Source organism: Pimephales promelas, chromosome 5, assembly GCF_988280905.1.
Source record: "Pimephales promelas chromosome 5, fPimPro1.hap1.1, whole genome shotgun sequence".
NCBI lineage: Eukaryota > Metazoa > Chordata > Actinopteri > Cypriniformes > Leuciscidae > Pimephales > Pimephales promelas.
Window position 1 is genome coordinate 43,823,906 of NC_142773.1, and position 27,798 is coordinate 43,851,703.

General features: G+C 38.6%; 1 protein-coding gene across 4 annotated transcripts in view; it reads right to left on the bottom strand.

Moving 5' to 3' along the window:
* Positions 1-27,417, bottom strand: part of LOC120471337 (yjeF N-terminal domain-containing 3) — a 97,536-nt gene extending 70,119 nt beyond the window's left edge. The window contains exons 1-2 of one of the 4 annotated variants that reach the window (XM_089131648.1): positions 26,927-27,417; positions 18,494-18,602 (exon numbers count right to left, since the gene is read on the bottom strand). In XM_089131648.1, coding sequence (XP_088987774.1) covers positions 18,494-18,602; positions 26,927-26,973 — 156 coding nt within the window. In that variant the 5' untranslated portion in view covers positions 26,974-27,417. The other 3 variants (XM_089131650.1, XM_089131651.1, XM_089131649.1) reach the window with 3 other exon arrangements.
* Between the last annotated feature and the right edge of the window lie 381 nt (positions 27,418-27,798).

Here is a 27,798-nt window from a genome sequence, read left to right on the forward strand (position 1 = left end):
CGTTTTCTTTTCGGGTCGAAATTTTGAACTGTGATGTCTCAGCTCTGGAAGGGTCTAGAGCCTCCATTTTTGCACTCAGGTCAAAGTCTCACAGCCCTCTATCATAATCCAGAGTTTTGAGAAGATTGGAGAAACTTAATTTTTCGCCCGAAAATGAAAAAAAAACGAAAGGGGTAACACTGTCGTTTTTTTTTTCGGGTCGAAATTTTGAATTTTGATATCTCAGCTCTGGAAGGGTTTAGAGCCTAAATTTTTGCACTCAGGTCAAAGTCTCACAGCCCTCTATCATAATCCAGAGTTTCGAGAAGATTGGAGAAACTTAATTTTTTGCCCAAAAACGGAAAAAAACAAAAGGGGTAACACTGTCGTTTTTTTTTCGGGTCAAAATTTTGAACTTTGATATCTCAGCTCTGGAAGGGTCTAGAGCCTCCATTTTTGCACTCAGGTCAAAGTCTCACAGCCCTCTATCATAATCCAGAGTTTCGAGAAGATTGGAGAAACTTAATTTTTCGCCCAAAAACGGAAAAAAACGAAAGGGGTAACACTGTCGTTTTTTTTTCGGGTCGAAATTTTGAATTTTGATATCTCAGCTCTGGAAGGGTCTAGAGCCTCCATTTTTGCACTCAGGTCAAAGTCTCACAGCCCTCTATCATAATCCAGAGTTTTGAGAAGATCGGAGAAACTTAATTTTTCGCCCGAAAATGAAAAAAAACGAAAGGGGTAACACTGTCGTTTTTTTTTTCGGGTCGAAATTTTGAATTGTGATATCTCAGCTCTGGAAGGGTCTAGAGCCTCCATTTTTGCACTCAGGTCAAAGTCTCACAGCCCTCTATCATAATCCAGAGTTTTGAGAAGATTGGGGAAACTTAATTTTTCGCCCAAAAACGGAAAAAAACGAAAGGGGTAACACTGTCGTTTTTTTTTCGGGTCGAAATTTTGAATTTTGATATCTCAGCTCTGGAAGGGTCTAGAGCCTCCATTTTTGCACTCAGGTCAAAGTCTCACAGCCCTCTATCATAATCCAGAGTTTTGAGAAGATCGGAGAAACTTATTTTTTCGCCCGAAAATGAAAAAAAACGAAAGGGGTAACACTGTCGTTTTTTTTTCGGGTCGAAATTTTGAACTTTGATATCTCAGCTCTGGAAGGGTCTAGAGCCTCCATTTTTGCACTCAGGTCAAAGTCTCACAGCCCTCTATCATAATCCAGAGTTTTGAGAAGATTGGAGAAACTTAATTTTTCGCCCAAAAACGGAAAAAAACGAAAGGGGTAACACTGTCGTTTTTTTTTCGGGTCGAAATTTTGAACTTTGATATCTCAGCTCTGGAAGGGTCTAGAGCCTCCATTTTTGCACTCAGGTCAAAGTCTCACAGCCCTCTATCATAATCCAGAGTTTTGAGAAGATCGGAGAAACTTAATTTTTCGCCCGAAAATGAAAAAAAACGAAAGGGGTAACACTGTCGTTTTTTTTTCGGGTCGAAATTTTGAATTTTGATATCTCAGCTCTGGAAGGGTCTAGAGCCTCCATTTTTGCTCTCAGGTCAAAGTCTCACAGCCCTCTATCATAATCCAGAGTTTTGAGAAGATTGGGGAAACTTAATTTTTCGCCCAAAAACGGAAAAAAACGAAAGGGGTAACACTGTCGTTTTTTTTTCGGGTCGAAATTTTGAATTTTGATATCTCAGCTCTGGAAGGGTCTAGAGCCTCCATTTTTGCACTCAGGTCAAAGTCTCACAGCCCTCTATCATAATCCAGAGTTTCGAGAAGATTGGAGAAACTTAATTTTTCGCCCAAAAACGGAAAAAGACGAAAGGGGTAACACTGTCGTTTTTTTTTTCGGGTCAAAATTTTGAACTTTGATATCTCAGCTCTGGAAGGGTCTAGAGCCTCCATTTTTGCACTCAGGTCAAAGTCTCACAGCCCTCTATCATCATCCAGAGTTTTGAGAAGATTGGAGAAACTTAATTTTTCGCCCAAAAACGGAAAAAGACGAAAGGGGTAACACTGTCGTTTTTTTTCGGGTCAAAATTTTGAACTTTGATATCTCAGCTCTGGAAGGGTCTAGAGCCTCCATTTTTGCACTCAGGTCAAAGTCTCACAGCCCTCTATCATAATCCAGAGTTTCGAGAAGATTGGAGAAACTTAATTTTTCGCCCAAAAACGGAAAAAGACGAAAGGGGTAACACTGTCGTTTTTTTTTTCGGGTCAAAATTTTGAACTTTGATATCTCAGCTCTGGAAGGGTCTAGAGCCTCCATTTTTGCACTCAGGTCAAAGTCTCGTGGCCCTCTATCATAATTCAGAGTTTTGAGAAGATCGGAGAAACTTAATTTTTCGCCCGAAAATGAAAAAAAACGAAAGGGGTAACACTGTCGTTTTCTTTTCGGGTCGAAATTTTGAACTGTGATGTCTCAGCTCTGGAAGGGTCTAGAGCCTCCATTTTTGCACTCAGGTCAAAGTCTCACAGCCCTCTATCATAATCCAGAGTTTTGAGAAGATTGGAGAAACTTAATTTTTCGCCCGAAAATGAAAAAAAAACGAAAGGGGTAACACTGTCGTTTTTTTTTTCGGGTCGAAATTTTGAATTTTGATATCTCAGCTCTGGAAGGGTTTAGAGCCTAAATTTTTGCACTCAGGTCAAAGTCTCACAGCCCTCTATCATAATCCAGAGTTTCGAGAAGATTGGAGAAACTTAATTTTTTGCCCAAAAACGGAAAAAAACAAAAGGGGTAACACTGTCGTTTTTTTTTTTCGGGTCGAAATTTTGAATTTTGATATCTCAGCTCTGGAAGGGTTTAGAGCCTCCATTTTTGCACTCAGGTCAAAGTCTCACAGCCCTCTATCATAATCCAGAGTTTTGAGAAGATTGGAGAAACTTAATTTTTCGCCCAAAAACGGGAAAAAACAAAAGGGGTAAACTGTCGGGTTTTTTTCGGGTCAAAATTTTGAACTTTGATATCTCAGCTCTGGAAGGGTCTAGAGCCTCCATTTTTGCACTCAGGTCAAAGTCTCACAGCCCTCTATCATAATCCAGAGTTTCGAGAAGATTGGAGAAACTTAATTTTTCGCCCAAAAACGGAAAAAAACGAAAGGGGTAACACTGTCGTTTTTTTTTCGGGTCGAAATTTTGAATTTTGATATCTCAGCTCTGGAAGGGTCTAGAGCCTCCATTTTTGCACTCAGGTCAAAGTCTCACAGCCCTCTATCATAATCCAGAGTTTTGAGAAGATCGGAGAAACTTAATTTTTCGCCCGAAAATGAAAAAAAACGAAAGGGGTAACACTGTCGTTTTTTTTTTCGGGTCGAAATTTTGAATTGTGATATCTCAGCTCTGGAAGGGTCTAGAGCCTCCATTTTTGCACTCAGGTCAAAGTCTCACAGCCCTCTATCATAATCCAGAGTTTTGAGAAGATTGGGGAAACTTAATTTTTCGCCCAAAAACGGAAAAAAACGAAAGGGGTAACACTGTCGTTTTTTTTTCGGGTCGAAATTTTGAATTTTGATATCTCAGCTCTGGAAGGGTCTAGAGCCTCCATTTTTGCACTCAGGTCAAAGTCTCACAGCCCTCTATCATAATCCAGAGTTTTGAGAAGATCGGAGAAACTTATTTTTTCGCCCGAAAATGAAAAAAAACGAAAGGGGTAACACTGTCGTTTTTTTTTCGGGTCGAAATTTTGAACTTTGATATCTCAGCTCTGGAAGGGTCTAGAGCCTCCATTTTTGCACTCAGGTCAAAGTCTCACAGCCCTCTATCATAATCCAGAGTTTTGAGAAGATTGGAGAAACTTAATTTTTCGCCCAAAAACGGAAAAAAACGAAAGGGGTAACACTGTCGTTTTTTTTTCGGGTCGAAATTTTGAACTTTGATATCTCAGCTCTGGAAGGGTCTAGAGCCTCCATTTTTGCACTCAGGTCAAAGTCTCACAGCCCTCTATCATAATCCAGAGTTTTGAGAAGATCGGAGAAACTTAATTTTTCGCCCGAAAATGAAAAAAAACGAAAGGGGTAACACTGTCGTTTTTTTTTCGGGTCGAAATTTTGAATTTTGATATCTCAGCTCTGGAAGGGTCTAGAGCCTCCATTTTTGCTCTCAGGTCAAAGTCTCACAGCCCTCTATCATAATCCAGAGTTTTGAGAAGATTGGGGAAACTTAATTTTTCGCCCAAAAACGGAAAAAAACGAAAGGGGTAACACTGTCGTTTTTTTTTCGGGTCGAAATTTTGAATTTTGATATCTCAGCTCTGGAAGGGTCTAGAGCCTCCATTTTTGCACTCAGGTCAAAGTCTCACAGCCCTCTATCATAATCCAGAGTTTCGAGAAGATTGGAGAAACTTAATTTTTCGCCCAAAAACGGAAAAAGACGAAAGGGGTAACACTGTCGTTTTTTTTTTCGGGTCAAAATTTTGAACTTTGATATCTCAGCTCTGGAAGGGTCTAGAGCCTCCATTTTTGCACTCAGGTCAAAGTCTCACAGCCCTCTATCATCATCCAGAGTTTTGAGAAGATTGGAGAAACTTAATTTTTCGCCCAAAAACGGAAAAAGACGAAAGGGGTAACACTGTCGTTTTTTTTCGGGTCAAAATTTTGAACTTTGATATCTCAGCTCTGGAAGGGTCTAGAGCCTCCATTTTTGCACTCAGGTCAAAGTCTCACAGCCCTCTATCATAATCCAGAGTTTCGAGAAGATTGGAGAAACTTAATTTTTCGCCCAAAAACGGAAAAAGACGAAAGGGGTAACACTGTCGTTTTTTTTTTCGGGTCAAAATTTTGAACTTTGATATCTCAGCTCTGGAAGGGTCTAGAGCCTCCATTTTTGCACTCAGGTCAAAGTCTCGTGGCCCTCTATCATAATTCAGAGTTTTGAGAAGATCGGAGAAACTTAATTTTTCGCCCGAAAATGAAAAAAAACGAAAGGGGTAACACTGTCGTTTTCTTTTCGGGTCGAAATTTTGAACTGTGATGTCTCAGCTCTGGAAGGGTCTAGAGCCTCCATTTTTGCACTCAGGTCAAAGTCTCACAGCCCTCTATCATAATCCAGAGTTTTGAGAAGATTGGAGAAACTTAATTTTTCGCCCGAAAATGAAAAAAAAACGAAAGGGGTAACACTGTCGTTTTTTTTTTCGGGTCGAAATTTTGAATTTTGATATCTCAGCTCTGGAAGGGTTTAGAGCCTAAATTTTTGCACTCAGGTCAAAGTCTCACAGCCCTCTATCATAATCCAGAGTTTCGAGAAGATTGGAGAAACTTAATTTTTTGCCCAAAAACGGAAAAAAACAAAAGGGGTAACACTGTCGTTTTTTTTTCGGGTCAAAATTTTGAACTTTGATATCTCAGCTCTGGAAGGGTCTAGAGCCTCCATTTTTGCACTCAGGTCAAAGTCTCACAGCCCTCTATCATAATCCAGAGTTTCGAGAAGATTGGAGAAACTTAATTTTTCGCCCAAAAACGGAAAAAAACGAAAGGGGTAACACTGTCGTTTTTTTTTCATGTCGAAATTTTGAATTTTGATATCTCAGCTCTGTAAGGGTCTAGAGCCTCCATTTTTGCACTCAGGTCAAAGTCTCACAGCCCTCTATCATAATCCAGAGTTTTGAGAAGATCGGAGAAACTTAATTTTTCGCCCGAAAATGAAAAAAAACGAAAGGGGTAACACTGTCGTTTTTTTTTCGGGTCGAAATTTTGAATTGTGATATCTCAGCTCTGGAAGGGTCTAGAGCCTCCATTTTTGCACTCAGGTCAAAGTCTCACAGCCCTCTATCATAATCCAGAGTTTTGAGAAGATTGGGGAAACTTAATTTTTCGCCCAAAAACGGAAAAAAATGAAAGGGGTAACACTGTCGTTTTTTTTTCGGGTCGAAATTTTGAACTTTGATATCTCAGCTCTGGAAGGGTCTAGAGCCTCCATTTTTGCACTCAGGTCAAAGTCTCACAGCCCTCTATCATAATCCAGAGTTTTGAGAAGATTGGAGAAACTTAATTTTTCGCCCAAAAACGGAAAAAAACGAAAGGGGTAACACTGTCGTTTTTTTTTCGGGTCGAAATTTTGAATTTTGATATCTCAGCTCTGGAAGGGTCTAGAGCCTCCATTTTTGCACTCAGGTCAAAGTCTCGTGGCCCTCTATCATAATTCAGAGTTTTGAGAAGATCGGAGAAACTTAATTTTTCGCCCGAAAATGAAAAAAAAACGAAAGGGGTAACACTGTCGTTTTTTTTTCGGGTCGAAATTTTGAATTGTGATATCTCAGCTCTGGAAGGGTCTAGAGCCTCCATTTTTGCACTCAGGTCAAAGTCTCACAGCCCTCTATCATAATCCAGAGTTTTGAGAAGATTGGAGAAACTTAATTTTTCGCCCAAAAACGGAAAAAGACGAAAGGGGTAACACTGTCGTTTTTTTTCGGGTCAAAATTTTGAACTTTGATATCTCAGCTCTGGAAGGGTCTAGAGCCTCCATTTTTGCACTCAGGTCAAAGTCTCACAGCCCTCTATCATAATCCAGAGTTTCGAGAAGATTGGAGAAACTTAATTTTTCGCCCAAAAACGGAAAAAGACGAAAGGGGTAACACTGTCGTTTTTTTTTCGGGTCAAAATTTTGAACTTTGATATCTCAGCTCTGGAAGGGTTTAGAGCCTCCATTTTTGCACTCAGGTCAAAGTCTCACAGCCCTCTATCATAATCCAGAGTTTCGAGAAGATTGGAGAAACTTAATTTTTTGCCCAAAAACGGAAAAAAACAAAAGGGGTAACACTGTCGTTTTTTTTTCGGGTCAAAATTTTGAACTTTGATATCTCAGCTCTGGAAGGGTCTAGAGCCTCCATTTTTGCACTCAGGTCAAAGTCTCACAGCCCTCTATCATAATCCAGAGTTTCGAGAAGATCGGAGAAACTTTATTTTTCGCCCAAAAACGGAAAAAAACGAAAGGGGTAACACTGTCGTTTTTTTTTCGGGTCAAAAATTTGAACTTTGATATCTCAGCTCTGGAAGGGTCTAGAGCCTCCATTTTTGCACTCAGGTCAAAGTCTCACAGCCCTCTATCATAATCCAGAGTTTTGAGAAGATTGGAGAAACTTAATTTTTCGCCCAAAAACGGAAAAAGACGAAAGGGGTAACACTGTCGTTTTTTTTTCGGGTCGAAATTTTGAATTTTGATATCTCAGCTCTGGAAGGGTCTAGAGCCTCCATTTTTGCACTCAGGTCAAAGTCTCACAGCCCTCTATCATAATCCAGAGTTTTGAGAAGATTGGAGAAACTTAATTTTTCGCCCAAAACGGAAAAAAACGAAAGGGGTAACACTGTCGGTTTTTTTTCGGGTCGAAATTTTGAATTTTGATATCTCAGCTCTGGAAGGGTCTAGAGCCTCCATTTTTGCACTCAGGTCAAAGTCTCACAGCCCTCTATCATAATCCAGAGTTTCGAGAAGATTGGAGAAACTTAATTTTTCGCCCAAAAACGGAAAAAAACAAAAGGGGTAACACTGTCGTTTTTTTTTCGGGTCAAAATTTTGAATTTTGATATCTCAGCTCTGGAAGGGTCTAGAGCCTCCATTTTTGCACTCAGGTCAAAGTCTCGCAGCCCTCTATCATAATCCAGAGTTTCGAGAAGATTGGAGAAACTTAATTTTTCGCCCAAAAACGGAAAAAAACGAAAGGGGTAAGTAACACTGTCGTTTTTTTTCGGGTCAAAATTTTGAATTTTGATATCTCAGCTCTGGAAGGGTCTAGAGCCTCCATTTTTGCACTTAGGTCAAAGTCTCACAGCCCTCTATCATAATCCAGAGTTTTGAGAAGATTGGAGAAACTTAATTTTTCGCCCGAAAATGAAAAAAAAACGAAAGGGGTAACACTGTCGTTTTTTTTTTCGGGTCGAAATTTTGAATTTTGATATCTCAGCTCTGGAAGGCTCTAGAGCCTCCATTTTTGCACTCAGGTCAAAGTCTCGTGGCCCTCTATCATAATTCAGAGTTTTGAGAAGATCGGAGAAACTTAATTTTTCGCCCGAAAATGAAAAAAAACGAAAGGGGTAACACTGTCGTTTTTTTTTCGGGTCGAAATTTTGAATTTTGATATCTCAGCTCTGGAAGGGTTTAGAGCCTCCATTTTTGCACTCAGGTCAAAGTCTCACAGCCCTCTATCATAATCCAGAGTTTCGAGAAGATTGGAGAAACTTAATTTTTTGCCCAAAAACGGAAAAAAACAAAAGGGGTAACACTGTCGTTTTTTTTTCGGGTCAAAATTTTGAACTTTGATATCTCAGCTCTGGAAGGGTCTAGAGCCTCCATTTTTGCACTCAGGTCAAAGTCTCACAGCCCTCTATCATAATCCAGAGTTTTGAGAAGATTGGAGAAACTTAATTTTTCGCCCAAAAACGGAAAAAAACGAAAGGGGTAACACTGTCGTTTTTTTTCGGGTCGAAATTTTGAATTTTGATATCTCAGCTCTGGAAGGGTCTAGAGCCTCCATTTTTGCACTCAGGTCAAAGTCTCACAGCCCTCTATCATAATCCAGAGTTTTGAGAAGATCGGAGAAACTTAATTTTTCGCCCGAAAATGAAAAAAAACGAAAGGGGTAACACTGTCGTTTTTTTTTCGGGTCGAAATTTTGAATTTTGATATCTCAGCTCTGGAAGGGTCTAGAGCCTCCATTTTTGCTCTCAGGTCAAAGTCTCACAGCCCTCTATCATAATCCAGAGTTTTGAGAAGATTGGGGAAACTTAATTTTTCGCCCAAAAACGGAAAAAAACGAAAGGGGTAACACTGTCGTTTTTTTTTCGGGTCGAAATTTTGAATTTTGATATCTCAGCTCTGGAAGGGTCTAGAGCCTCCATTTTTGCACTCAGGTCAAAGTCTCACAGCCCTCTATCATAATCCAGAGTTTCGAGAAGATTGGAGAAACTTAATTTTTCGCCCAAAAACGGAAAAAGACGAAAGGGGTAACACTGTCGTTTTTTTTTTCGGGTCAAAATTTTGAACTTTGATATCTCAGCTCTGGAAGGGTCTAGAGCCTCCATTTTTGCACTCAGGTCAAAGTCTCACAGCCCTCTATCATCATCCAGAGTTTTGAGAAGATTGGAGAAACTTAATTTTTCGCCCAAAAACGGAAAAAGACGAAAGGGGTAACACTGTCGTTTTTTTTCGGGTCAAAATTTTGAACTTTGATATCTCAGCTCTGGAAGGGTCTAGAGCCTCCATTTTTGCACTCAGGTCAAAGTCTCACAGCCCTCTATCATAATCCAGAGTTTCGAGAAGATTGGAGAAACTTAATTTTTCGCCCAAAAACGGAAAAAGACGAAAGGGGTAACACTGTCGTTTTTTTTTTCGGGTCAAAATTTTGAACTTTGATATCTCAGCTCTGGAAGGGTCTAGAGCCTCCATTTTTGCACTCAGGTCAAAGTCTCGTGGCCCTCTATCATAATTCAGAGTTTTGAGAAGATCGGAGAAACTTAATTTTTCGCCCGAAAATGAAAAAAAACGAAAGGGGTAACACTGTCGTTTTCTTTTCGGGTCGAAATTTTGAACTGTGATGTCTCAGCTCTGGAAGGGTCTAGAGCCTCCATTTTTGCACTCAGGTCAAAGTCTCACAGCCCTCTATCATAATCCAGAGTTTTGAGAAGATTGGAGAAACTTAATTTTTCGCCCGAAAATGAAAAAAAAACGAAAGGGGTAACACTGTCGTTTTTTTTTTCGGGTCGAAATTTTGAATTTTGATATCTCAGCTCTGGAAGGGTTTAGAGCCTAAATTTTTGCACTCAGGTCAAAGTCTCACAGCCCTCTATCATAATCCAGAGTTTCGAGAAGATTGGAGAAACTTAATTTTTTGCCCAAAAACGGAAAAAAACAAAAGGGGTAACACTGTCGTTTTTTTTTCGGGTCAAAATTTTGAACTTTGATATCTCAGCTCTGGAAGGGTCTAGAGCCTCCATTTTTGCACTCAGGTCAAAGTCTCACAGCCCTCTATCATAATCCAGAGTTTCGAGAAGATTGGAGAAACTTAATTTTTCGCCCAAAAACGGAAAAAAACGAAAGGGGTAACACTGTCGTTTTTTTTTCATGTCGAAATTTTGAATTTTGATATCTCAGCTCTGTAAGGGTCTAGAGCCTCCATTTTTGCACTCAGGTCAAAGTCTCACAGCCCTCTATCATAATCCAGAGTTTTGAGAAGATCGGAGAAACTTAATTTTTCGCCCGAAAATGAAAAAAAACGAAAGGGGTAACACTGTCGTTTTTTTTTCGGGTCGAAATTTTGAATTGTGATATCTCAGCTCTGGAAGGGTCTAGAGCCTCCATTTTTGCTCTCAGGTCAAAGTCTCACAGCCCTCTATCATAATCCAGAGTTTTGAGAAGATTGGGGAAACTTAATTTTTCGCCCAAAAACGGAAAAAAATGAAAGGGGTAACACTGTCGTTTTTTTTTCGGGTCGAAATTTTGAACTTTGATATCTCAGCTCTGGAAGGGTCTAGAGCCTCCATTTTTGCACTCAGGTCAAAGTCTCACAGCCCTCTATCATAATCCAGAGTTTTGAGAAGATTGGAGAAACTTAATTTTTCGCCCAAAAACGGAAAAAAACGAAAGGGGTAACACTGTCGTTTTTTTTTCGGGTCGAAATTTTGAATTTTGATATCTCAGCTCTGGAAGGGTCTAGAGCCTCCATTTTTGCACTCAGGTCAAAGTCTCGTGGCCCTCTATCATAATTCAGAGTTTTGAGAAGATCGGAGAAACTTAATTTTTCGCCCGAAAATGAAAAAAAAACGAAAGGGGTAACACTGTCGTTTTTTTTTCGGGTCGAAATTTTGAATTGTGATATCTCAGCTCTGGAAGGGTCTAGAGCCTCCATTTTTGCACTCAGGTCAAAGTCTCACAGCCCTCTATCATAATCCAGAGTTTTGAGAAGATTGGAGAAACTTAATTTTTCGCCCAAAAACGGAAAAAGACGAAAGGGGTAACACTGTCGTTTTTTTTCGGGTCAAAATTTTGAACTTTGATATCTCAGCTCTGGAAGGGTCTAGAGCCTCCATTTTTGCACTCAGGTCAAAGTCTCACAGCCCTCTATCATAATCCAGAGTTTCGAGAAGATTGGAGAAACTTAATTTTTCGCCCAAAAACGGAAAAAGACGAAAGGGGTAACACTGTCGTTTTTTTTTCGGGTCAAAATTTTGAACTTTGATATCTCAGCTCTGGAAGGGTTTAGAGCCTCCATTTTTGCACTCAGGTCAAAGTCTCACAGCCCTCTATCATAATCCAGAGTTTCGAGAAGATTGGAGAAACTTAATTTTTTGCCCAAAAACGGAAAAAAACAAAAGGGGTAACACTGTCGTTTTTTTTTTCGGGTCAAAATTTTGAACTTTGATATCTCAGCTCTGGAAGGGTCTAGAGCCTCCATTTTTGCACTCAGGTCAAAGTCTCACAGCCCTCTATCATAATCCAGAGTTTCGAGAAGATCGGAGAAACTTTATTTTTCGCCCAAAAACGGAAAAAAACGAAAGGGGTAACACTGTCGTTTTTTTTTCGGGTCAAAAATTTGAACTTTGATATCTCAGCTCTGGAAGGGTCTAGAGCCTCCATTTTTGCACTCAGGTCAAAGTCTCACAGCCCTCTATCATAATCCAGAGTTTTGAGAAGATTGGAGAAACTTAATTTTTCGCCCAAAAACGGAAAAAGACGAAAGGGGTAACACTGTCGTTTTTTTTTCGGGTCGAAATTTTGAATTTTGATATCTCAGCTCTGGAAGGGTCTAGAGCCTCCATTTTTGCACTCAGGTCAAAGTCTCACAGCCCTCTATCATAATCCAGAGTTTTGAGAAGATTGGAGAAACTTAATTTTTCGCCCAAAACGGAAAAAAACGAAAGGGGTAACACTGTCGGTTTTTTTTCGGGTCGAAATTTTGAATTTTGATATCTCAGCTCTGGAAGGGTCTAGAGCCTCCATTTTTGCACTCAGGTCAAAGTCTCACAGCCCTCTATCATAATCCAGAGTTTCGAGAAGATTGGAGAAACTTAATTTTTCGCCCAAAAACGGAAAAAAACAAAAGGGGTAACACTGTCGTTTTTTTTTCGGGTCAAAATTTTGAATTTTGATATCTCAGCTCTGGAAGGGTCTAGAGCCTCCATTTTTGCACTCAGGTCAAAGTCTCGCAGCCCTCTATCATAATCCAGAGTTTCGAGAAGATTGGAGAAACTTAATTTTTCGCCCAAAAACGGAAAAAAACGAAAGGGGTAAGTAACACTGTCGTTTTTTTTCGGGTCAAAATTTTGAATTTTGATATCTCAGCTCTGGAAGGGTCTAGAGCCTCCATTTTTGCACTTAGGTCAAAGTCTCACAGCCCTCTATCATAATCCAGAGTTTTGAGAAGATTGGAGAAACTTAATTTTTCGCCCGAAAATGAAAAAAAAACGAAAGGGGTAACACTGTCGTTTTTTTTTTCGGGTCGAAATTTTGAATTTTGATATCTCAGCTCTGGAAGGCTCTAGAGCCTCCATTTTTGCACTCAGGTCAAAGTCTCGTGGCCCTCTATCATAATTCAGAGTTTTGAGAAGATCGGAGAAACTTAATTTTTCGCCCGAAAATGAAAAAAAACGAAAGGGGTAACACTGTCGTTTTTTTTTCGGGTCGAAATTTTGAATTTTGATATCTCAGCTCTGGAAGGGTTTAGAGCCTCCATTTTTGCACTCAGGTCAAAGTCTCACAGCCCTCTATCATAATCCAGAGTTTCGAGAAGATTGGAGAAACTTAATTTTTTGCCCAAAAACGGAAAAAAACAAAAGGGGTAACACTGTCGTTTTTTTTTCGGGTCAAAATTTTGAACTTTGATATCTCAGCTCTGGAAGGGTCTAGAGCCTCCATTTTTGCACTCAGGTCAAAGTCTCACAGCCCTCTATCATAATCCAGAGTTTTGAGAAGATTGGAGAAACTTAATTTTTCGCCCAAAAACGGAAAAAAACGAAAGGGGTAACACTGTCGTTTTTTTTCGGGTCGAAATTTTGAATTTTGATATCTCAGCTCTGGAAGGGTCTAGAGCCTCCATTTTTGCACTCAGGTCAAAGTCTCACAGCCCTCTATCATAATCCAGAGTTTTGAGAAGATCGGAGAAACTTAATTTTTCGCCCGAAAATGAAAAAAAACGAAAGGGGTAACACTGTCGTTTTTTTTTCGGGTCGAAATTTTGAATTGTGATATCTCAGCTCTGGAAGGGTCCAGAGCCTCCATTTTTGCTCTCAGGTCAAAGTCTCACAGCCCTCTATCATAATCCAGAGTTTTGAGAAGATTGGGGAAACTTAATTTTTCGCCCAAAAACGGAAAAAAATGAAAGGGGTAACACTGTCATTTTTTTTTCGGGTCGAAATTTTGAACTTTGATATCTCAGCTCTGGAAGGGTCTAGAGCCTCCATTTTTGCACTCAGGTCAAAGTCTCACAGCCCTCTATCATAATCCAGAGTTTTGAGAAGATTGGAGAAACTTAATTTTTCGCCCAAAAACGGAAAAAAAACGAAAGGGGTAACACTGTCGTTTTTTTTTCGGGTCGAAATTTTGAATTTTGATATCTCAGCTCTGGAAGGGTCTAGAGCCTCCATTTTTGCACTCAGGTCAAAGTCTCACAGCCCTCTATCATAATCCAGAGTTTTGAGAAGATCGGAGAAACTTAATTTTTCGCCCGAAAATGAAAAAAAACGAAAGGGGTAACACTGTCGTTTTTTTTTTCGGGTCGAAATTTTGAATTTTGATATCTCAGCTCTGGAAGGGTCTAGAGCCTCCATTTTTGCTCTCAGGTCAAAGTCTCACAGCCCTCTATCATAATCCAGAGTTTTGAGAAGATTGGGGAAACTTAATTTTTCGCCCAAAAACGGAAAAAAATGAAAGGGGTAACACTGTCATTTTTTTTTCGGGTCGAAATTTTGAACTTTGATATCTCAGCTCTGGAAGGGTCTAGAGCCTCCATTTTTGCACTCAGGTCAAAGTCTCACAGCCCTCTATCATAATCCAGAGTTTTGAGAAGATTGGAGAAACTTAATTTTTCGCCCAAAAACGGAAAAAAAACGAAAGGGGTAACACTGTTGTTTTTTTTTCGGGTCGAAATTTTGAATTTTGATATCTCAGCTCTGGAAGGGTCTAGAGCCTCCATTTTTGCACTCAGGTCAAAGTCTCACAGCCCTCTATCATAATCCAGAGTTTTGAGAAGATCGGAGAAACTTAATTTTTCGCCCGAAAATGAAAAAAAACGAAAGGGGTAACACTGCCGTTTTTTTTTTCGGGTCGAAATTTTGAATTTTGATATCTCAGCTCTGGAAGGGTCTAGAGCCTCCATTTTTGCTCTCAGGTCAAAGTCTCACAGCCCTCTATCATAATCCAGAGTTTTGAGAAGATTGGGGAAACTTAATTTTTCGCCCAAAAACGGAAAAAAACGAAAGGGGTAACACTGTCGTTTTTTTTTTCGGGTCGAAATTTTGAACTTTGATATCTCAGCTCTGGAAGGGTCTAGAGCCTCCATTTTTGCACTCAGGTCAAAGTCTCACAGCCCTCTATCATAATCCAGAGTTTTGAGAAGATTGGAGAAACTTAATTTTTCGCCCGAAAATGAAAAAAAAACGAAAGGGGTACCACTGTCGTTTTTTTTGGGTCGAAATTTTGAATTTTGATATCTTAGCTCTGGAAGGGTCTAGAGCCTCCATTTTTGCACTCAGGTCAAAGTCTCACAGCCCTCTATCATAATCCAGAGTTTTGAGAAGATTGGAGAAACTTAATTTTTCGCCCAAAAACGGAAAAAAACGAAAGGGGTAACACTGTCGTTTTTTTTTCAGGTCGAAATTTTGAACTTTGATATCTCAGCTCTGGAAGGGTCTAGAGCCTCCATTTTTGCACTCAGGTCAAAGTCTCACAGCCCTCTATCATAATCCAGAGTTTTGATAAGATTGGAGAAACTTAATTTTTCGCCCGAAAATGAAAAAAAACGAAAGGGGTAACACTGTCGTTTTTTTTTTCGGGTCGAAATTTTGAATTTTGATATCTCAGCTCTGGAAGGGTCTAGAGCCTCCATTTTTGCACTCAGGTCAAAGTCTCACAGCCCTCTATCATAATCCAGAGTTTTGAGAAGATTGGAGAAACTTAATTTTTCGCCCAAAAACGAAAAAAAACGAAAGGGGTAACACTGTCGTTTTTTTTTTCGGGTCTAAATTTTGAATTTCGATATCTCAGCTCTGTAAGGGTCTAGAGCCTCCATTTTTGCACTCAGGTCAAAGTCTCGTGGCCCTCTATCATAATCCAGAGTTTTGAGAAGATTAGAGAAACTTAATTTTTCGCCCGAAAACGAAAAAAACGAAAGGGGTAACACTGTCATTTTTTTTTTCGGGTCGAAATTTTAATTTTGATATCTCAGCTCTGGAAGGGTCTAGAGCCTCCATTTTTGCACTCAGGTCAAAGTCTCGTGGGCCTCTATCAGAATCCAGAGTTTTGAGAAGATTGAGGAAACTTAATTTTTCGCCCGAAAATGAAAAAAACGAAAGGGGTAACACTGTCGTTTTTTTTAGGGTCGAAATTTTGAATTTTGATATCTCAGCTCTGGAAGGGTCTAGAGCCTCCATTTTTGCACTCAGGTGAAAGTCTCGTGGCCCTCTATCAGAATCCAGAGTTTTGAGAAGATTGGAGAAACTTAATTTTTCGCCCGAAAACGAAAAAAACGAAAGGGGTAACACTGTCGTTTTTTTTTAGGGTCGAAATTTTGAATTTTGATATCTCAGCTCTGGAAGGGTCTAGAGCCTCCATTTTTGCACTCAGGTGAAAGTCTCATGGCCCTCTATCAGAATCCAGAGTTTTTAGAAGATTGGAGAAACTTAATTTTTCACCCGAAAACGAAAAAAAACGAAAGGGGTAACACTGTCGGTTTTTTTTCGGGTCGAAATTTTGAATTTCGATATCTCAGCTCTGGAAGGGTCTAGAGCCTCAATTTTTGCACTCAGGTCAAAGTCTCGTGGCCCTCTATCAGAATCCAAAGTTTTGAGAAGATTGGAGAAACTTAATTTTTCGCCCGAAAATGAAAAAAAACGAAAGGGGTAGTAACACTGTCGTTTTTTTTTCGGGTCGAAATTTTGAATTTCAATATCTCAGCTCTGAAAGGGTCTAGATCCTCCATTTTTGCACTCAGGTCAAAATCTCACGGCCCTCTATCATAATCCAGAGTTTCAAGAAGATCAGAGAAACTAAAAATTTTGACCCAAAAAAAACCCCCCACTGTCGTTTTTTTTTTTCGGTGCGAAAATTTAAGTTTCTCCAATCTTCTCAAAACTCTGGATTCTGATAGAGGGTCATGAGACTTAGACCTGAGTGCAAAAATGGAGGCTCTAGACCCTTCCAGAGCTGAGATATTGAAATCCCACGTAGCATTTATACCATTATAAAAATAGTGGGTTTGTGGGATCTCAATATTTCAGCTCTGGAAGGGTCTAGAGCCTCCATTTTTGCACTCAGGTCTGAGTCTTATGGCCCTCTTTCAGAATACAGAGTTTCAAGAAATCAGAGAAACTCAAAACCTCTAGACCCTCCCAGAGCTGAGATATGGACATCCCACATAGTGTTTATGCCATTATAAAAATAGTGGGTTTGTGGACGGTTGAATTATGGGATGGCGCTTGGTGCTCCGGATTCAGGGGCCCCAGCTGAGTACATTAAAATTATTTTTATCATGAAAGAAACTTTAACTAAAATGCCAAAAAAATACACTACCCAAATCTCCATTCAATAGATTGCAGGCGGAATTGTGTCCAATTGCAGCTTATGGCATGAAGGCCACGGTTAGAACTTTTCAAAAATAGTGGGTTATTGGACAAATAGTGGGTTCGTGGGACGGGGGCGTGTCCGGGGACTTGTCCGATGCACACAGGAAATGACTGCATGAATGCATTGATTGATTCTTAGGTTTGTTTTGTTATGAATAAACAAATGTGCAATACATAAAGAAAAAACCTTACGATTAAAGTTGTAATGTTATAATCTTCAAGTTTTTGTTCTAAAAAAAGAAAGATGCACACAGAAAATGACTCTAAAATGACCAGATTCATTGATTCGAAGATATTTAGTTTGTTACAAACAATGTGCAATCTGTAAAACAAAAACCTCAAAATTATAGTTGAAATGGTATACTGCTGGAATTTTTTTGACCTTGAGAAAAAGTTTAAAGTATAGACCAACAAATTTTATATTTATTAATTTATTTCATATTGGTACATTTTTGGAAAGTACACCTGTTTTGACCTGATGTAAATTGGAATGGACAAAAAATAAAAATCACAATGAAAGCAATTATATATATATATACAAATTTCATTTGTTTTCATTTATAGAAGCCTCATGAGCTGGGAAAATGTACTTTTTGTATTTTTCAGAAACTTGAAACATAATTCAGGTCTGAGGGGGTTAAAAAACTGCCACAATTAAAGTTTTTTTTGATGTTAGACTGCAACAATTAAACTTTTTTTTTACATTAGATTACAACAATTAAACGTTTTTGACGTTAGACTGCCACAATTAAACTTTTTTTTAAGTTAGACAGCAACAATTAAACGTTTTTTTGTTAGACTGCAACAATTAAACTTTTTTTAAGTTAGACAGCAACAATTAAACTTTTTTTACGTTAGACAGCAACAATTAAAGGTTTTTTTGTTAGACTGCAACAATTAAACTTTTTTTACGTTAGCAACAATTAAACATTTTTTTGATGTTAGACTGCAACAATTAAACTTATTTTTACGTTAGACTACAACAGTTTAACTTTTTTTATGTTAGACAGCAACAATTTAAAGTTTTTGACGTTAGACAGCAAAAATTAAGTTTTTTGAAGTAAGACTGCAACAATTAAAGGTTTTTTTGACATAAGACTGCAACAATTAAACATTTTTGTACGTTAGACTGCAACAATTAAAAGTGTTTTTGACGTTAGACAGCAACAATTAAAAGTTTTTTTGACGTTAGACAGCAACAATTAAGCCAATGTGTTAATAAACAACATAAATTGCTAGTAAGTTTCACAAATAATTTCTGAGTTAAAAATTTTTCTACAATGACAAAAAGTTGGTGTAGAATTTACTCACTCAAATTGTCACAAATAATCACAAAGAATTGGCAAGTAATGCGTGTGAAATTTTGAAGCAGAAACACTGAAATAATATTTTCTTGTTCAATAAAAACGTGAGTTTAAGATTAAAACAAGAACAAATATCTTCCAATGGAGTCTAAAAAATAATCTTGTTTTCACTTTGAATTAAGTTTATTTTTCTGACTCAATTGGCAGATATTTTATCTTGTTTTAAAAGCAAACTCACTTCATTTTGACTATTCTATTTATGAAAACAAGACGTAATATCTTTAGTCATTTTGCTTCTCCTGTAAATGTCTCTTAATTTAACAATGTTTATATACTTATACTTGAAAAAATATCATTAATATTTTAGCAGTGAGCAACAGGAAAGCACTGTTTTCAGATAGTATTTGAACAACTCCTAAAGACTTGTTCCTGCTGACCTTTGCGATTGCGTTTGCACACGCATGTCCCAGAATCTCCGTCAGCTGTTGCCGTCCGAAACCATAATCCCTTAGCAACTCCGTCTCCATGGAAACTGCCTCCGCTTTACTGCAAACATGATAAATTAACAACTTGGGATGAACTCTAGAAATATACTAGTTTTAAACATGACTAATGACAGTTAAACCTGCAAGAAATGGAAATGGATGTATGAGTAAAGAGCACTGAATGTGGCTGGTGCTGATCGTCGTCATTGGGATGTTTTTGCTCCAGGACTCCTGTGGGAAGATGATCCGCTGCCCTTCCGTGATCAGGATCGATAGGGAAACCCTGAGGCGTTCAGCTCCTCAGTTCCTGAACTCATGCAGGGAAACGACCCGACACCAGATCCTTCCACACAGGAGCCCGAACGTCAGATCAAATCATCATTCACCTCGGCATCTGGAGACTCAGCCAAAGCTGGAACGCTTCCCTCGTCTTTTTGCAGCGCTGAACATTTGTGCCATGAAATAATCACACTGAAACACTGAAACTCTGAAACTGCTGAAACTCTGAAACCACTATAACACTGAAACACTGAAACTGCTGAAACTGCTGAAACCACTAAACCACTGAAACACTGAAACACTGAAACCACTAAAACACTGAAACTGTCACGATTCCTGTCTTGTGTTTTCCTTGTCTTGTGTGGACTTTAGTTATTTTCTGTTTCTGTGCCATGTTTTGTAGTCATTTGTAGTCTTTATTTTTTTAATAAGTTTCCCCAGGTGTTTCTGATTTACCACGCCCCCTTGTTCCCTCGTTTAGCTTGTTTGTCTGTGTATTTTAACCCCTGTGTTCAGTTGTTGGGTGTCGGCCGATGTTTCACTGTAGTGTTGTTTTGAGTTCTTGTCTCTGAGTTGTGTTCTGAGTTCCTGTTTTGAAGTTTCTTTGTCTTCCGTGGATTTCCCTTTTTGTTTGTTTATTATTATTATTAAAACTGTTTTCTGCATTTGGATTCCTCCTTGCCTCCTCATCGTTACAGAAACTCTGAAACTGCTGAAACTCTGAAACCACTAAAACACTGAAACCACTGAAACACTGAAACACTGAAACTCTGAAACTGCTGAAACTCTGAAACCACTGAAACACTGCAGCACTGAAACACTGAAACACTGAAACTCTGAAACTGCTGAAACTCTGAAACAACTAAACCACTGAAACACTGAAACACTGAAACCACTAAAACTCTGAAACTGCTGAAACTCTGAAACCACTGAAACACTGGAAACACTGAAACTCTGAAACACTGAAACTGCTGAAACACTGAAACACTGAAACCACTGAAACACTGAAACCACTGAAACCACTAAACCACTGAAACACTGAAACACTGAAACCACTAAAACACTGAAACACTGAAACACTGAAACCACTGAAACACTGAAACCACTGAAACACTGAAACACTGAAACACTGAAACCACTGAAACACTGAAACCACTGAAACACTGAAACCACTGAAACACTGAAACACTGAAACACTGAAACACTGAAACCACTAAACCACTGAAACACTGAAACACTGAAACCACTGAAACACTGAAACCACTGAAACACTGAAACACTGAAACACTGAAACCACTGAAACACTGAAACCACTGAAACACTGAAACACTGAAACCACTGAAACACTGAAACACTGAAACACTGAAACCACTAAACCACTGAAACACTGAAACCACTGAAACACTGAAACCACTAAAACACTGAAACACTGAAACCACTAAACCACTGAAACCACTAAACCACTGAAACACTGAAACCACTAAAACACTGAAACCACTGAAACCACTAAAACACTGAAACACTGCAGCACTGAAACCACTAAACCACTGAAACACTGAAACCACTAAACCACTGAAACACTGAAACCACTGAAACCACTGAAACCACTGAAACACTGAAACCACTAAAACACTGAAACCACTAAACCACTGAAACACTGAAACACTGAAACCACTAAACCACAGAAACACTGAAACCACTAAACCACTGAAACACTGAAACCACTAAAACACTGAAACACTGAAACACTGAAACCACTAAAACACTGAAACCACTAAAACACTGAAACACTGAAACACTGAAACACTGAAACACTGAAACCACTAAACCACTGAAACACTGAAACCACTAAACCACTGAAACACTGAAACACTGAAACACTGAAACCACTGAAACACTGAAACACTGAAACACTGAAACCACTAAACCACTGAAACACTGAAACCACTGAAACACTGAAACCACTAAAACACTGAAACACTGAAACACTGAAACCACTAAACCACTGAAACCACTAAACCACTGAAACACTGAAACCACTAAAACACTGAAACCACTGAAACCACTAAAACACTGAAACACTGCAGCACTGAAACCACTAAACCACTGAAACACTGAAACCACTAAACCACTGAAACACTGAAACCACTGAAACCACTGAAACCACTGAAACACTGAAACCACTAAAACACTGAAACCACTAAACCACTGAAACACTGAAACACTGAAACACTGAAACACTGAAACCACTAAACCACAGAAACACTGAAACCACCAAACCACTGAAACACTGAAACCACTAAAACACTGAAACCACTAAAACACTGAAACACTGCAGCACTGAAACCACTAAACCACTGAAACACTGAAACACTGAAACCACTAAAACACTGAAACACTGAAACCACTGAAACCACTGAAACCACTGAAACACTGAAACCACTAAAACACTGAAACCACTAAACCACTGAAACACTGAAACACTGAAACACTGAAACCACTAAACCACAGAAACACTGAAACCACTAAACCACTGAAACACTGAAACCACTAAAACACTGAAACACTGAAACACTGAAACCACTAAAACACTGAAACCACTAAAACACTGAAACACTGAAACACTGAAACACTGAAACCACTAAACCACTGAAACACTGAAACCACTAAACCACTGAAACACTGAAACACTGAAACCACTAAACCACTGAAATCACTAAACCACTGAAACCACTAAAACACTGAAACACTGAAACCACTAAACCACTGAAACACTGAAACCACTAAAACACTGAAACACTGAAACACTGAAACACTGAAACCACTAAAACACTGAAACCACTAAAACACTGAAACACTGAAACACTGAAACACTGAAACCACTAAACCACTGAAACACTGAAACCACTAAACCACTGAAACACTGAAACACTGAAACACTGAAACACTGAAACCACTAAAACACTGAAACCACTAAACCACTGAAACACTGAAACACTGAAACCACTAAACCACTGAAACACTGAAACCACTAAAACACTGAAACACTGAAACACTGAAACACTGAAACCACTAAACCACTGAAACACTGAAACACTGAAACCACTAAACCACTGAAACACTGAAACACTGAAACCACTAAAACACTGAAACACTGAAACCACTAAACCACTGAAACACTGAAACCACTAAACCACTGAAACACTGAAACCACTAAACCACTGAAACACTGAAACCACTAAACCACTGAAACCACTAAACCACTGAAACACTGAAACACTGAAACACTGAAACCACTAAACCACTGAAACACTGAAACACTGAAACACTGAAACCACTAAACCACTGAAACACTGAAACACTGAAACACTGAAACCACTAAACCACTGAAACACTGAAACACTGAAACCACTAAACCACTGAAACACTGAAACCACTAAACCACTGAAACACTGAAACACTGAAACCACTAAACCACTGAAACACTGAAACCACTAAAACACTGAAACACTGAAACCACTGAAACACTGAAACAGTGAAACCACTAAACCACTGAAACACTGAAACACTGAAACACTGAAACCACTAAACCACTGAAACACTGAAACACTGAAACCACTAAAACACTGAAACACTGAAACCACTAAACCACTGAAACACTGAAACCACTAAACCACTGAAACACTGAAACCACTAAAACACTGAAACACTGAAACACTGAAACCACTAAAACACTGAAACACTGAAACACTGAAACCACTAAACCATTGAAACACTGAAACACTGAAACACTGAAACCACTAAACCACTGAAACACTGAAACCACTAAACCACTGAAACACTGAAACACTGAAACCACTAAAACACTGAAACACTGAAACCACTAAACCACTGAAACACTGAAACCACTAAACCACTGAAACCACTAAATCACTGAAACACTGAAACACTGAAACACTTAAACACTGAAACACTGAAACACTGAAACACTGAAACACTGAAACACTGAAACCACTAAACCACTGAAACACTGAAACACTGAAACACTGAAACCACTAAACCACTGAAACACTGAAACACTGAAACCACTAAACCACTGAAACACTGAAACCACTAAAACACTGAAACACTGAAACCACTGAAACACTGAAACACTGAAACCACTAAACCACTGAAACACTGAAACACTGAAACACTGAAACCACTAAACCACTGAAACACTGAAACACTGAAACCACTAAAACACTGAAACACTGAAACCACTAAACCACTGAAACACTGAAACCACTAAACCACTGAAACACTGAAACCACTAAAACACTGAAACACTGAAACACTGAAACCACTAAAACACTGAAACACTGAAACACTGAAACCACTAAACCATTGAAACACTGAAACACTGAAACACTGAAACCACTAAACCACTGAAACACTGAAACACTGAAACACTGAAACCACTAAACCACTGAAACACTGAAACACTGAAACCACTAAAACACTGAAACACTGAAACCACTAAACCACTGAAACACTGAAACCACTAAACCACTGAAACCACTAAACCACTGAAACACTGAAACACTGAAACCACTAAACCACTGAAACACTGAAACACTGAAACACTGAAACCACTAAACCACTGAAACACTGAAACACTGAAACACTGAAACCACTAAACCACTGAAACACTGAAACACTGAAACCACTAAACCACTGAAACACTGAAACACTGAAACCACTAAAACACTGAAACATTGAAACCACTAAAACACTGAAACACTGAAACCACTAAACCACTGAAACACTGAAACCACTAAAACACTGAAACACTGAAACACTGAAACCACTAAACCACTGAAACACTGAAACACTGAAACACTGAAACACTGAAACACTGAAACACTGAAACCACTAAACCACTGAAACCACTGAAACACTGAAACACTGAAACCACTAAACCACTGAAACACTGAAACCACTAAAACACTGAAACACTGAAACCACTAAAATACTGAAACACTGAAACCACTAAAACACTGAAACACTGAAACCACTAAACCACAGAAACACTGAAACCACTAAAACACTGAAACACTGAAACACTGAAACCACTAAAATACTGAAACACTGAAACCACTAAAACACTGAAACCACTAAAACACTGAAACACTGAAACCACTAAAACACTGAAACACTGAAACCACTAAACCACTGAAACACTGAAACCACTAAAACACTGAAACACTGAAACACTGAAACCACTAAACCACTGAAACACTGAAACACTGAAACACTGAAACACTGAAACACTGAAACACTGAAACCACTGAAACACTGAAACCACTAAACCACTGAAACCACTGAAACACTGAAACACTGAAACCACTAAACCACTGAAACACTGAAACACTGAAACCACTGAAACACTGAAACATTGAAACACTGAAACACTGAAACACTGAAACCACTAAACCACTGAAACACTGAAACACTGAAACACTGAAACACTGAAACACTGAAACCACTAAAATACTGAAACACTGAAACCACTAAAATACTGAAACACTGAAACCACTAAAACACTGAAACACTGAAACACTGAAACACTGAAACCACTAAACCACTGAAACACTGAAACACTGAAACCACTAAAACACTGAAACACTGAAACCACTAAACCACTGAAACACTGAAACCACTAAACCACTGAAACACTGAAACCACTAAAACACTGAAACACTGAAACCACTAAAACACTGAAACACTGAAACACTGAAACCACTAAACCATTGAAACACTGAAACACTGAAACACTGAAACCACTAAACCACTGAAACACTGAAACACTGAAACCACTAAACCACTGAAACACTGAAACACTGAAACCACTAAAACACTGAAACACTGAAACCACTAAACCACTGAAACACTGAAACCACTAAACCACTGAAACCACTAAACCACTGAAACACTGAAACACTGAAACACTGAAACCACTAAACCACTGAAACACTGAAACACTGAAACACTGAAACCACTAAACCACTGAAACACTGAAACACTGAAACACTGAAACCACTAAACCACTGAAACACTGAAACACTGAAACACTGAAACACTGAAACCACTAAACCACTGAAACACTGAAACACTGAAACACTGAAACCACTGAAACACTGAAACCACTAAACCACTGAAACCACTGAAACACTGAAACACTGAAACCACTAAACCACTGAAACACTGAAACACTGAAACCACTGAAACACTGAAACATTGAAACACTGAAACACTGAAACACTGAAACCACTAAACCACTGAAACACTGAAACCACTAAACCACTGAAACCACTGAAACACTGAAACACTGAAACCACTAAAATACTGAAACACTGAAACCACTAAAACACTGAAACACTGAAACACTGAAACACTGAAACCACTAAACCACAGAAACACTGAAACCACTAAAACACTGAAACACTGAAACACTGAAACACTGAAACCACTGAAACACTGAAACACTGAAACCACTAAACCACAGAAACACTGAAACCACTAAAACACTGAAACACTGAAACACTGAAACACTGAAACCACTGAAACACTGAAACACTGAAACACTGAAACCACTAAAATACTGAAACACTGAAACCACTAAAATACTGAAACCACTAAAACACTGAAACACTGAAACACTGAAACCACTAAACCACTGAAACACTGAAACCACTAAAACACTGAAACACTGAAACCACTGAAACACTGAAACACTGAAACCACTGAAACACTGAAACCACTAAACCACTGAAACACTGAAACCACTAAAACACTGAAACACTGAATTTTTTGCATAATAAACAGAGCTGCGAGATCAGAGTTTTCCTGCTATCCACCAGGAGTTCGTCTGCACTCTTCCTGTAATGATGTGTGTTTCTCAGTGTGTGTGTGTGTGTCTGTGTGTGTGTGTGTGAACGAGTGTTCAGATCTCATCATAACATCCCAGTGAAGAGAGAGAGAGTCGGGAAAGTTCATTCAGTCTCAAACGTCTTCGGTTCCTCGGAAAACATCTTTCATGAGTTTCTGGAAAACTGGAACTCTTAAACGCAAGACAAGCTGCTTTAATCAGCTGTTGAACACACGCAGGAATGTGTGTGTGTGTGTGTGTGTGTGTGTTAAACCCTCGCAGGACTGTGTGTGTGTGTGTGTGTGTGTGTGTGTTTTCTATGTATGTGCGTACTGAGATTATGATACTAGACAATATTATAGTTATTATAGTTTGAGTCAAAACAGCAGAAGAGAGATGAACAGAGATGATGTTCCTCCTCAGTGTTTCTGTCTCGTTTTCCAGCACACACACATCTAAACATTCATAAATCAAGAGACATTTACTGGAGAAGAAGCACAATGACTGAAGATATTAAGTAAAACATGTATTAAAATGAAGTGAGTTTGTGCTTAACACAACACCAAACATCTGCCAGAGATGTCAGAGAAATAATCATGTTTTCTCTTTGAATTAAGGTCATTTCTCTGACTCCATTGGCAGATGTGTGTTCTTGTGAGCAGGTTTATTATAATTAACTAAAACTAAAACAATAAAAAACATTTTTGTTACTTGAAATAAAATTAACGATAACTGATATTAAATAAAATTGAGACAATTTAAGCTTATTTTAATGCAGCAAGTTACCAAGACAAGATTTTTTAACTTGATGTACTAAAATTGAAAAACTAAAACTGAAATAAAAAAATACAATAACAATATCTATTTAGACATATTTATACACACACACACGAAATCACAAAAACTTCTTAAATCACATTTGAATATATAAAACTAAAATATATTAAAAATATATAGAAAAAATAGTAATAAAAAATAAAATAGTATCTCAATGATAATAAAATAGCAGTTTTTAAAGATAAACTCGCTTCAATTTAATACATTTTGACTGAATATCATCTTCAGTTATTGTTCTTCTCCAGTAAATGTCTCTTGATTTAAGAATGTTTAGATATTTGTGCTGGAAAACGAGGCAAAAACACTGAGGAAGAACATCAGTGCACAGGTGTGTGTGTGTGTGTGTGTGTGTGTTTTACCTGAGATATCTGATCGCTTCCACACACTCCTGATTGCTGCTGCTCATCTTTACTGAAATGAAAGACTTCTTCTCGACTCACTTTCGGCTCGTGATGCAGAAGATGAGGCTCGTAATGAGAGTCGGCCACGCGAGAGCCAATCAGAGAGCAGCACGAGCAGTAGAAACCATCTGATTGGCTAATGGGATTCTTCACGCTGACCTGAGAGACTCGCACATCTTCATCACATACTGAAGACTCGCTCAGTGTTTACATTATAATATCCGTGTGAATGCTGTTGATACTGATGAAGCTTCATGCAAACCAGGGGCATTTACAAGAATTATTATTAAAAATAAAACGAGGAATAGTTCCTCATCCCGTGGAAATGCAAATCCGGAACAATGCTGTTGTTGTGAAGCGGGGTGTATGTTACTTAGCGTGTTTGTCTGGTTTTCCTGCATAAACAAATGTCTGAATGTGATTCAAAACATCAAAGAGTCGTTTACAGTAATCTCTGAACATGAACATAATTATCGTGAACTTGAATTCACACATCCACTAATATAAAACACACTGAAACATGAAGAAAAGCGAAAGTAAATCCTGATGAAGTGTGTGTGACTAAACTGTTCAGAATCGACTCGAGTTAACACTCACGTGACACGCGTAGATCACGTGATTTGAGTCCATCAGTTCTGTTGAACTGATTGAAGGCTTTAATGTTCTTACATACTCATCAGAGTTAAGTGATTATTTCATATTCAGAGGAGACAGTGCAGACAAATCCAGTGTGACAGTGAGTCTGAGTTTCTCCTAATCATGCGCGGGAAGATCTTTCGTTTCCACGGTGATTCAGAACACTTTTCAATAACATTTATTAAGTACATTAG